The sequence below is a fragment of the Cnephaeus nilssonii genome, assembly GCF_951640355.1.
Source record: "Cnephaeus nilssonii genome assembly, chromosome: 7".
Lineage (NCBI taxonomy): Eukaryota > Metazoa > Chordata > Mammalia > Chiroptera > Vespertilionidae > Cnephaeus > Cnephaeus nilssonii.
In genome coordinates, this window is record NC_137078.1 from 53,848,164 (window position 1) to 53,861,427 (window position 13,264).

Sequence of the window (13,264 nt, forward strand, 5' to 3'; positions counted from 1 at the left end):
CAGAAAAAGGGGGAATAATAACACTCAACTAACACAAGTTGCTATGAAGATCAGATAACTTCATGTATATGAAGAACCTAATACAGTAGACACTTAATAAAAGATTATTATTTTTATTACTTTTATTGCTAACATCATATTTGTTGGATCAAAGTCTTTCACCACTCTTTAGTAGCTTGCTATCTCGACAGCAATGCTTCTCCATAATAATGAACCTGACCATGGCTTCCATCCACTTTAGTGGGAGGGCAGAGGCAAGCATTAGGGAGGGCTAGTTTTAATCAGTTTTCTCTTTCCAAGTCAAAATAATGAATTCCATGATGATTGAATTGGGTTGTTCAACTACTAAACATTGTTTTGACAATGATATGAACCACAGGACTAATTGTGCTTCATCCATTTAACCAGAGGAGACAATAATTGACTAGTACTACTTTGGGTTCTTTAAGAGAAGTTAGGTTTGCAAGATCAGATGCTGTTCTAAGCTCTCAGTCTGGCTCAAAACAGTGCCTGTATAGTCTTAATCCTGAATTCTCCCTAAAGCCTCAGTTAACTTTTGGGCTGTCCCAAAGGTTTTTCTGCAAGAATCTTAATGCTACCACAGAATATAAATTGGGACTTCTGTCAGATCGAACAACACAGCTCACGTTTGCTGTAATCCCACACGCCCCGCCTTTCGGGATGACAACTTCATGCTTTCCTTATTTGGCTGTATGCCGGGTAGTCATTTGTGTGCTATCTCACAATGACCATTGGCATTTGGCTGAAACACTGGTTTCCATCAATCATAATGTAGAGAATGGAACAAATCTATTTGGTTACATTAGTAGAGAAAGTCCTAATGTCTCTAAGAAATTCAGATATCATGGATACTTAGAATTTTGAGTGGCACTACAAAACATTCAAACATTCATGAACAGTAAGTAAAATAACATAGTTGCTTCTGAGGATATTTCTAATCCATGACTTGTTTATTGGAAGGGAGTATGGTTCATATTAAATTTAAGCTTTTGCATGACTGGGACTTCTTACAAAGGATCCACCTCCAACTCAGGTAGTATCTGTTGAATTTAAACATCTGTTTAATTTGCTTCTCTCATCCCCAGCTGTAAAATAGCCAACTCCTGAAAAAAAAAAAAGTTTTTTTTTTTTTTTTTTTTCAGAGAGGTATTTTTAAAGTTCATTTTCTTACTGCTTGGTACATTCTTCTTCTTCTTCTTCTTCTTTTTTTTTAATGTTTCTACTGATTTTAGAGAGAGAGAGTAAGGGAGAGGGAGAGAAAGAAAAATCAATGTGTGAGAGAGACATTGATTATTTGCCTCCACCTTGACCGGGGATCAAACCCTCAATCCAGGTATTTGCCCTGACGGGGAATTGAGCCAACTGAACCACACTGGCCAGGGCAATCCTCTGAACACTTTTAAGTAAGTATCTACTATGTGTTTGGCATGACACCAAAGTAGTCAATAAATTAAGAGCAGTTTTGAGAGTCTTCTGTTGGTTTGAACTTTTAATTACCAATTTTGCAATAATAGAGATTCACTTTTCAGATTGTGAAGTGTTTTAGAGAGTAATCAGGAAAAGCAAAGTGCTTTTGAGGGAAAATATTTCAATGGACACATTATACAATTCAACTCTATATCTGCTACATTTAACTAAAAGAGCAAATTATAAAATGATTGAAATAGTTCTGTCTCACTAGAGCCATCAAAATGTTACAAATGAGAGATTAAAGTAATAGTTATAAAGTGTTCAGATTCCTCAGAGTGGAAGAATTACAGGCGGTTATTTGAAAGCCTCGCATCTACTATCTCCTTCAGTTGAAAATAACAGTAGAAAAGGAATAGCATTTAGACCTCTTGACAATTTAGCAATCTGTTCACCCTTAATTTAAAAATATTTATTACCTTGTGACTTCTAATGCTGTAGTGAAAAGATGTTTATGCTGGTGTGAAAGGAAGAGAAAAACATGTCTTTTGAATTTCAACTATCTTCAGAATGATAAGGTTATTAACTTTTCATTGAAAGAATTTATGGAGGACATGTAAAACCAAAGATCGAAGGAGAGGTTAAGAAGAGAAAGAGAATTATTTGAGGCTTTTAAAAATACTGTCATATGTTTCTAATAATTTTGAACTTTCATATTTTTTATCTTAAGATATATATATTTTAAAAAATATTTTTATTGTTGATAGTATTGCAGATATCTCCCATTCTCCCCTTTTTCCTCTTTCTCCTAGACCCTATCCACCCCCTTTAAGGTATATTAATAATTTGTTAAAATTCAGTAAACAAGTGGTCCTACTAAACCATGAATATTTAAAATCTATCAAGTGGATGGTTTTCCTCAACAGCATTTCAAAATAAAAATGCTCATGCACAGACTTTTATAACTGATATTTCCCTAAATATATAGGGCTGCCTCATACACATTCTTATACATAAACTAGAGGCCCAGTGCACGGATTTGTGCAACAGTGGGATCCCTCGGCCTGGCCTGCGCCCTCTCACAATCCAGGACCAGGGGATGTTGGATAGCTGGTTTCGGCCCAATCCTGCAGGCCCGATCCATACAGGAGGGAGCCCAATCCTGTGCGTTGAGCATCTGTCCCCTGGTGGTCAGTGTGCGTCATAGCAACTGGCCCACCGGTCATTCAGTCGTTTGGTCGCTTAGGCTTTTATATATATACTAGCGTTCCCGTTGCAGGAAAAATCCTGCAATAGGGTTTCCTGCTGCACTCTACCCCACCCTGCCTGCTCTCCTCCCTTGTCCCCCGCCCTGTGATCTCCACCAGCCCCCCTGCTTTTCTAACTTCTCCGCCAGCCTGCTCTCCTTCCTTCTTCCCTGGCCCCGCCTCCGCTCCTCCCTTCCCCCCGGCCCGCCTTCTCCGCCAGCCGCTCTCCTCCCTTCTCCCCTGGCCCCACCTCCGCTCCTCCCTTCTCCCCCAGCCCCGCCTCCGCTCCTCCCTTCTCCCCCGGCCCGCCTTCTCCGCCAGCCGCTCTCCTCCCTTCTCCCCTGGCCCTGCCTCCGCTCCTCCCTTCTCCCCCAGCCCCGCCTCTGCTCCTCCCTTCTCCCCCAGCCCCGCCTCCGCTCCTCCCTTCTCCCCTGGCCCCGCCTCCGCTCCTCCCTTCTCCTCCCCCCGGCTTGCTTGCTTCTCTGCAGCTTTGCTCCCTTCTGCAGCTCTTGGCTTCTTTCTAAGCTGTCGCGATATGCAAATTAGCCGCCATCTTTGTTGGGATAATTTGCATATTCCTCCTGATTGGTTGGTGGGCGTGGCTTGGCTGGTGGGCGTGGCTTGGGTGTAGCGAAGGTGCGGTCAATTTGCATATTTGTCTATTATTAGATTAGATACTAGAGGCCCAGTGCATGAAAATTCATGCACCGGGGGCGGGAGGGTCCCCTCAGCCTGGCCTGCACCCTCTTGCAGTCCAGAACCCCTTGGGGGATGTCCACCTGCCGGCTTAGGCCCACTCCCCGAGGGATCGGGCCTAAGCTGGCAGTCAGACATCTCTTTGGCAGCCTGGGAGCCCTTGGGGGATGTCCAACTGATGGCTTAGGCCAGCTCTCTGTGGGGAGCTGGCCTAAGCCACAGTTGGACATCCTTAGTGCTGCCGAGGAGGTGGGAGAGGCTCCCACCACCGCCGCTGTGCTCGCAGCTATCAGCCTGGCTTCTGGCTGAGCAACACTCCCCCTGTGGGAGTGCACTGACCACCAGGGGGCAGCTCCTGCGTTGAGCATCTGCCCTCTGGTGGTCAGTGTGCATGATAGCGACGGGTCGTTTGGTTGTTCCACCATTAGGGTCAATTTTCATATTATCCTTTTATTATATAGGATAGACTAGAGGCCCGGTACATGGGTAAGGTCTGGCTGGCCCACCCCGATTGGGGCTGATTGGGCCGGGCTGGCCAGGGGGAGGGGCTGTGGGCAGTTGGCAGGCCAGTCCCACCTCTTATTGGAGTGTGGAGGGTCGAATGGAGGTGGAGCTGGCTGGGGAGAGGGGCCCCAAACAGTTGGCCAGCAGGCCCCGCCCCTGATTGGGGTGGGAGGGGCTGATTGGGGGTGGGGCCGGCCAGGGGGAGGGGCTGTGAGAAACAGCTAGGGGGAGGGGCCATGGGCAGTTGAGCTCCCGGTCAAACTCCCCATCAAGGGGACAGTTTGCATATTAGCCTTTTATTATATAGAATAGCTGCTCCAACCAGCTGAACAAAGGAGCTCCCATTTATGGCCACTGAGGATTTCCTTCCAGTCTCTTCCATTCTAATGTGTATAGTGTCTTCCTTTTGGTTCAACCTCTTCCTCCCTCTCTTTTTTTCCCTCCAGAAAGGAAAGGAAGAAGGACAGAAAGAATGGTAGGGCTGGGCCAGTATGGCTCAGTAGTTGAGCATTGACCCATAAACCAGGAGGTGATGGTTTGATTCCTGGTCAGGGCATATGCCTGGGTTGCAGACTCGATCCCCATTGAGGGGCGTGCAGGAGGCAGCCAATCAATGATTCTCTCTCATCATAGATGTTTCTATCTCTCTCTTCCTCTCATCTTCCTCCCTGAAATCAATTAAAAAATATTTAAAAAAGAATGGTAGGAAGCAAGATTGGGAAGAAGTCGAGGAAAATAAGGGATTAAGGGCCCTGTTTAAGGCTACAGAAATTTCCAGAGTAAGGACATCAGAGATTTTTCAGAAGCAGGTCTTATGATCAGAAATTGATGTGTGGGTTATTTTTTTTTTTTTTTTAATGGTGAGTAGAAAGGATCTGCACTAGGTTGCAACTTATAAGTAGATAGAGAGCTGTGGAGGTTGTATTCATATCTAATTTCTGGCTTTCTTCATCACCCTAAAGTTTTCTCATGCCACTTAATGCAATTAAATTTGATTAGGTCAAAAGCAAATAGTTTCAATTATCATCCTCTCTAATAAAACGGTAATATGCAAATTAACCATCACTCCGCTACATAAGCCCCACCCACCAGCCAAGCCCCGCCCACCAGCCAATCAGGGCGAGTATGCAAATTAACCCCAATCCAAGATGGCTACAGCCACAGTGAGCAAGGTTTCCCAGGTAACAGAGGAAGCCAAGCTTTCCATAGCCGTTGCAGGCCTAAGCCTCCACTCAAGCTACAAAGTTTCAATTATAGAAGGTAAACAAATTCAAACAAATGGTGGCAAAATGGAGCTTGAGAGAGCAGGCCACGGTTGCCGGCGGCAACAGGGGAAGCAAAGCTTTCCGCACGCCCTGTCCGGGCTCACCCGCTTAAGGCTACAAAGTTTCAATTGTAGAAGGTGAATTAACTGCCACAGAAATGGCTGCCAGAGCCCCAGGCTTGGCTCCGCTCCAGGCTACAAAGTTTCAATTGTAGAAGGAAAATAAATTCCAAATACCAGGGCCTCCCCTTGGGTTGCCAGAGGGCGTGGCCGGCCTGCAAACCACCACAAGCCCCTCGCTCAGGCCGCCCCACACTCCAAGGGAACCCCCACCCTTATCTGTGACCCCCTTCAGGGCAAACCAGCTGGCCCCCACCCGTGCACCAGGCCTCTATCCTATCTCATAAAAGAGTAATATACAGATTGATCATCACTGCAACACACAATATAGCTGCCCCCATGTGGACACAAGATGGCTACCACAAGATGGCCAGCAGGAGAGGGCAGTTGGGAGGCACCCGGCCTGCAAGGGAGGGCAGTTGAGAGGGACCAGGCCTGCAAGGGAGGGCAGTTGAGAGGGACCAGGCTTGCAAGGGAGGGCAGTTGGAGGTGATCAACCCTGCAGGAGAGGGCAGTTAGGGGTGACCAGGCTGGCAGAGGAGGGAAGTTGGGGGCAAACAGGCTGGCAGGGGAGCAGTTAAGCATCAACCAGGCTGGCAGCAGAGTGGTTAGGGGGTGATCAGGCTGGCAGGCAGAAGCGGTTAGGGGCAATCAGGAAGGCAGGCAGGCAAGCAGTTGGGAGCCAGCAGTCCTGGATTGTGAGAGGGATGTCCGACTGCCCGTTTAGGCCCGATCCTGGTGGGATCGGGCCTAAACAGGCAGTTGGACATCCCTCCAGCAGTCCCAGATTGGAGAGGGTACAGGCTGGGCTGAGGGACAACCCCCTGCCGTGCACGAATTTCGTGCACCGGGCTTCTAGTCAAATTATAATTACTAATCGATTCAAAGTTGAGAGTATTAAACAATGATGGTAGCAGGACAGGTTATGTGGCTTAGGATAAACATTTTAAAATAAAAAGTCAGGTGGTCCACCATGGGATCAGACAGGCCAGATGTGAGCATGGGCTGCATGTCAGATGTTCAGGCAATGATTGAGGTTATAATTGGGGGAGGTAGCCAAACTTTACCTATGGTTTGACAAACAGGGGTAAGCACCAAAGGAGGACCAGATTCCTCGGCCATGGCTAATTTTGATTTTCTCACAGAATTTTTATTTTTTGTGGTTTAAAGTCCTATGATTCTATTAGTGAAATACTTTACAAACATGATGAATTAAAGAGATGTCAGTCAACTGGCCCTGGCATTGAATCATAATTTAATTATTCTGTTCCTACAAGAAAACATCTTCCTAAATAAGTGGTCTACAAATAACATTTGGACACAACTTATTAGAAATTGCCTGAATAACTTTCTTTATAAATATATACAATTGTGAACAAAACAAAAGGCAAAACAAGTTTCCTTTCAAAGAGAATGCTTAAATTTATTTATTTTTATTCTTAGGATTTGTCAAGCACTGCAGTGAATACTTTTTCCCAGGACTGAAATTCTAATTGGCTTTATAGTCAGCTAGCTTATTAAAGCACAGTAAAAATCTTAACATTTGTTCCAACCTTTTTTTTCCCTGCAGTAAAAGACTGTTTTTCTAATTAAAATTGTCCATAAGAAATTCACTTCTTACCTTGTCAGAAGGTTTAAATGGATTTCCTTGTCCGCTAATTCCACCACTGATGCTAAATCCAAGGCCAGGATTCTTTTCTATTCTCACACAAAACTATGTAAAAAAGATATAAAAAGGTAATCAAATGCATATAAAAACCAAATATCTTCAAATAACTGCATCCCAGTAGGAAAAATTCACATTTCACTTAAGTTCTCAGTGATAGTTTATGTTAACTTGGTACATAAGACAGTATCAACTCTGACAAAATAGTATGTAGTGCTTCTATAGGCATCAGTTATAAATGAAACTAGCTTGAAATTACCTGGCAAGCAGACATTAGTAAGTATTTATTCATTACTGTGTGCAAGACTAAATTTTGATTAGCAGATTTAAAAGTTAAAAGCCTTATAACAAAAAGATTGTAAATTATTTAAATTATCTAATTTAAATGCACACATAGTCTAACTAATTTGAAAGGATGTATAAATAAGTTAAAGAAAATTTGTAAATGTAGAGTTAGGGGAAAATATGGCTCTTTAAATAAGTTGCTACTACTTCCTAGGTGAGTCGTACAATTCATCTCCTTGGTAGAGAATTCCTTTGTTTCGAAACAGCGGGACTTTTAGCTTGAGAAAGGGGAAAACTTTTGGCCATAACTTGAGTTTGGGTTAAACAAAGGAAAAATGAAATACTCAGTAAAAAGAGTTTTAGATTTAGCAGCAGTTTCTGGCAAAGCAGTTAGGGGTCTTGGAGGAAGAGAACACTGAAAAAGAAAGAGGTCAAGAATATGAAGAAACAATTTGTGACAGGAATAGTCAAGAAATATTTAGGACTGGAGGGCTAATAGTTTAGTATTCTGTGCTATATTACCTTCCCCAATCCAAAACCATCAATGACGGTCTGTTAAACACAAGATCCTTGTGCTTTATAGAGCTCTGGGCAAATGATGGTGTTGGGAGCAGGTCCACCTTGAGATAAGACTGTAGTAAGAATGATAGTCACGATAAGAATTGATACAAAGAATGTAGATCAAGAATTCCATTGGAGGGAAATGAGTACCAGGAATGATCTAGAAAAACTACTGTATAACAAACTTAGGAATTCTTGCTGATCGTGGGTTGGAGATGTGTGTGTGGTCTGTAATGAAAATGCTAGTTTTCTATGTGTAATGTGATGGGGGTCCCCAGATGACTGAAAGACAGAACCCAGAGTTAGCATAAACTTTGGTTGGGTAAAGAAAGAAAACGCCTTTATTTATTTATTTATTTGTTTGTTTGTTTGTTTAAAGTATTACATGTGTCTTTTACCCCCCCCCCAATTGACCCCCCAGCCACTCCCACCCCTGAGGGCAAGCCCCCACCGCCACAGTGTCTGTGTTCATTGGTTATGCTAATATGCGTGCACACAAGTCCTTTGGTTGATCTCTACCTTCCCCCCCCCCTCCCCGCCCCTTGTCTCTGGATCTATTTTTGTTAATCAGTTTATGTTGATCATTATGAGTGAGGTCATGTGATATTTATCTTTCTCTGACTGGCTTATTTCGCTTAGCATAATGCTCCAGTTTCATACATGCTGTTGCAAATGATAAAAGTTCCTTCTTTTTTATAGCAGTATAGTATTCCATTGTGTAGATGTACCACAGTTTTTTAATCCACTCATCTGCTGATGGACACCTAGGCTGTTTCCAAATGTTAGCTATGGTAAATTATGCTGCTATGAACATAGGGGTGCATATGTCCTTTCTGATTGGTTTTTCTGGTTTCTTGGGATATAGTCCTAGAAGTGGGATTACTGGGTCAAATGGGAGTTCCATTTTTAACTTTTTGAGGAAACTCCATACTGTTAAGAAAACTCTTTCTTAAAGATGATTGGAAATGTTTACTTTCTTAAGTAGCTTCATGTTTTCCCCAGCAATCTTGCATAGCCTATTAATTTGCTTATGGGCAAATGCAAATGCCCCAGATGCTCTCTATATTTTTATTTTTGAGGTATCTTTACTCGCTAACTCTTAGATGGTTCAAGACAAATTTGAGCCTTAGTCCTGACTTAATCAGCACGTTGTGAGTCTTTAGAAGCTAGGTCAATTAGGCTTGGCCATTTAATGGAACTACTCTGAATTCACTATCATATTTCATAATAATGAGTAGAACATTTAAGTATTACACAGTTCACTTGCAACACAAAGGCAAAAACTATCTGCTAATGTAACTTTTATGGTAGATTCAGTAATGAATCGTTTCTAAATTATGAGAAACTGCAATTGCCAGAAGTACTCTCCAAGATTTTTATTTTACAGAAATGTTTAATTACAACTTTTCCTTGAATTGAGCTAGATTTCTTAAAACTGGTTATCATGCTGTGATAGAAAATACAGTTTATAGCAGTTTTGTATTTATAAGGCTCGCAGTCTGTGAATATGAACATATGATAACTTGATGCAGCTCCAAGGAATATTTTAGCTTTATTCAATATACCAGTTTACCCTGTAGTCCTTTTTGGGTTGTTATTGGTTAACTACAGGCCTGGTGCATGAAATTTGTGTGGGGGCGGTGGGGGGGGGGGTCCCTCAGCCTGGCCTGTGCCCTCTTGTAGTCCGGGACACCTCGGGGGATGTCCGACTGCCGGCTTGTGGCTGGATGGCCTTCTGCAGCTGCATGCACTTGAGCTTCAGTAGCTGCTGCACGTGCACGGGCTGGGCCATCACGGTCTGTCCTGTGGACACCATCGAGTGGGTGAGTCAAGTGCGGAGGCAGGCTCTGAGTTCCCTGCACTTCCCTGAGTCACTGAGTTGTTCAGACTGACTGCCTTCTACAGAGAACGGCATTGGGATCAGGCCTTAGCCGGCAGTCGGACATCCCTCTTGCAGTCCCGGACCCCTTGGAGGATGTAGCAGTGCACCAAGTGGCAGGCGGCCAGGGAGGAGCCCGAATAGGGGCCAGGTGCCATGCCGCTCACGCTCATTCCGGCCTGCTGCACCTGCTGCCACCTCTCAGTAGTGCTGCCACGGAGTCGGGAGAGGCTCCTGCCATGGCAGCTGTGCTCACCAGCCAGGAACCTGGCTTCTGGCTGAGCGCACTGACCACCAGGGGGCAGCTCCTGCATTGAGCATCTGCCCCCTGGTGGTCAGTGCACATCACAGCGACCAATTGTTCTGGTCGTTCCGCCATAACGGTCGCTTAAGCTTTTATTACTAGTATATAGATTAGAAATGAGAAGAACGGAACTTACATGATTTAAATATATTATCTTTGTGTTTTCCCATATTTCTGTGCATTTCTAATTAAATTATTTAAGATTTAGGTTATTTCTTTCTGATACAAAAATTTTATATTGCACAATGTAATATATAGAATGTATATTTCCCCAGGCCACTAAAAAACCTGAAAGGAAACATATGCAACATATTTATTTATAAAGTAAATTGTTGCGAATACTTCCTAGTCCTTCTCCTGCAAGGTAGTGACTATATCCATTTTATATTATTGTCAATCTGGAAGGCACTAAAAATCTAAAGGAAACAAATTTCACATGTGCCAAGTAGATGAAGAACTGCCTCAATATATTTTTTAATATTAGAAATAATAAAGATGACACTGTGATTTTATAAATGTGACAACCATAAATTCTTATCTGAAGCTAGACTACCCTTGGGTATATTGTGGTATGGCTAATAGGTTGTGTTGTGACTGTTGTGTCCCATAAAACATGTCAGAGAGAGTATTCATCTCACATATAGAGTTCCACCTGCCTGGTAAGGCCCAAAGGGGTCATGAAAAGATGAGAGAATATCTCACAGCCAAGAAACAGTCAGAAACTAAATAGAATTACCAAAGAGGAAATGCAGTGTTCTAGCAAAAAGTCAGATCTAGGAGGCTAATAAATAGCTTATTTAGTGAGGATCAGCATTTCAATTTCTTATTAAGATATGGAAAACAATGAATGAAGATATAAGCAGCAGCCCGGCAGTCAGTGGTGCATTTGTTTCTTTCAGAGTCTGTTTTCATCATGTGACTTCACTTGAAACTTCTGGTCTGTGCCACAGTAGGCAGTATCTTAGGTCATGCACTAATTTATTTTATTTTTAAATATATTTTTTATTAAATTTATAGAGGAAGGCAGAGGGAGAGAGAGAGATAGAAACATCAATGATGAGAGAGAATCATTGATTGGCTGCCTCCTGCATGCCCCCAAGTGGGGATCCAGCCTGAAACCCTGTCTGGGAATCGAACCGTGATCACCTTGTTCATAGGTCAATGCTCAACCACTGGGCAACACTGGCTGGGTTTGTTGCTAACTTAATAGGAAGGTTTGGACAAAGAATTTGGGCTTTGGGTTAGATAAACCTGGGTTAAAATTACAGCTTGACCAGTTATATTTATCACAAGTTACTTGTTTTCTCTGTACCCTGGATTATTCATCTGTAAAAAGAAAATGAGATTATTGTGAGGATTAAATGAAATAGTATGTATAAGCAGCTATAGAATTGTTGGGGTCTGGTGCAAAATGTAAATGTGCGGCTCTTTGTTCAAAGATTATTAAGAATTAAGAGTTGGAGATAGCAGAGCATTAAACCAAGTGTGGGGCTCTTCTAAGACAGAGAACAGAGTTGAGGTTATAATATTTGTGAGGGAGAAGATATGAGCAATTTTTAACCTTCTAGATGTCTTTAATAAAACATAATTTAAAACTTCATTAACTTTTTAGAATCTCTGGAGAATTAAAAGCCTCACATCATTACCTCATTAAAGGCACCTGTCTGATATATTTTCCCTTAAATCAAACACTTGGCCTAGATCAAAGCAGGATAGAGAAAAAATTATTTTTAAAAATATCTATAATTCGGAGAATGATTAATACATAATCTCAGCTTCAAGAGGGTATTAAGAAATAGAGGATCTGTCTAGACCATTGGGATCCAAATAATAAATGGCTCTTAACAACAGAAAGGGAAAAACTAGAAGATGAAGATAATCTTATCTGATACATTCAGAAAATAAGGTGGATAATATGTGAAGCTTTGAGTTAATAATAAAGTGAAACCTTTATATACCATATTAAAGATTTAGTGAAGTCAGTGGACAAAGTCAGCTTTGCCTAATTATCTGAATTATCAAAAAAGATACACTAATTTTATATGAACATTAAGATCTTAATGTCTTACTTTTTAAGCTAAATGTAACTCAATAGGTGACATCTTATTCAGTTTTCTGGTCCTAAGGAAGGAAACAGGTCCTTATAATGGAAAAGCAAATTCTACTTTTAGATAGGTCAGAAGAGCAGCATTTTTTGTGTGTGTGTGTGTGTGTGCGCTACATGGCATTTATCAATATCTTTTGGAGCATTTCAGAAATGTTTCCCTTCTAACTGTTGTTTATAATGTTCTTCATAGCAAACTTTATCTCTGTACTATTCAACAATCAGAAGATAGGACTTTTATAAATACGATGCCACAAATAGAGAGGAATATAGTTTATGTTTCACACAGTCAATTTCACCAGAGGCCTTGGTAACCACACCTAGTCCACTGAAGCTCTTTGTAAGGTCCCAAAGCTGTGCTGTAGAGTTAAATTGGAGTGGGGAGTGGGGAGGGGGGCGTGTAGGATAAATCAGAAAAACTGTTCCGATCCATCAACTTGTCCTTATGTAAAATGGGCATTTTACCAACCATCCATTCTTATAGGTTGGTGTCCTTAACCACTAAAAATAATGATAAAATAGAGTGTTGCACTCTACTCAACATGGTGGCAGCATTAATGTGTCCCAGACTACATTAACGAGGGAAGACAAACCATAGATTCATTGGGATTTCCTGGACATTTCCTGAAAATACATCAATTGTGAAATCTCTTCTCACCTGCTCTGGATAGCCATCCATACTCCTTTGCCCTTTAGTTTGAATTAAGCACCGTCCAGGCTGAGGTCCCCGGGTGGCCTGTGAAGAGGGGATCTGAATAGGCAATGGTGACTGGAACTGCTGGATGGTCACTTTGTTTATATTTCCCTCATATGGCTGCTGCTCCCGGCTACGATGCTGAAGGCTTTGGGACCCCATCAAGGTCTGGATATGGCTGCCTGCCTGTGGAGAAGATAATCTGTCAGATGACGATTCGTGGTGTTGAAAGGATGTGATTAAAGTAGAAAACACGTACAGACATCTTTTTGGTAAAGTGGCGTCATTTGGGCTTGCGGCCATGGCTGGAAAAGATAATGAAAAGACAGCAAGGGGCCGCTTACTATGGTTTGTGAAGATGTTAATATTGGAATGTATTGTTAAATACATTCGCAGTCAGCTGGTGGTTTGCCAAAGTTTATTTTAACTCCCATTTTAAGGGAACAAAATTCAGTCCAAGAAAAAGAAGTCACTACTTAAAAATAAAATCAAGTTCCATATGGCATTTTGTT

At 42.3% G+C, this 13,264-nt stretch overlaps 1 protein-coding gene across 1 annotated transcript in view; it reads right to left on the reverse strand.

The window, feature by feature from the left end:
* LRRC7 (leucine rich repeat containing 7) overlaps positions 1-13,264 on the reverse strand; it is a gene marked incomplete at its 3' end in the record, with an annotated part of 1,171,300 nt that overhangs the window by 29,345 nt on the left and 1,128,691 nt on the right. Inside the window, exons 33-34 of the mRNA XM_079777586.1 lie at positions 12,717-12,938; positions 6,881-6,973 (exon numbers count right to left, since the gene is read on the reverse strand). Coding sequence (XP_079633712.1) covers positions 6,881-6,973; positions 12,717-12,938 — 315 coding nt within the window. The remainder of the gene's footprint in view (positions 1-6,880; positions 6,974-12,716; positions 12,939-13,264) is intronic.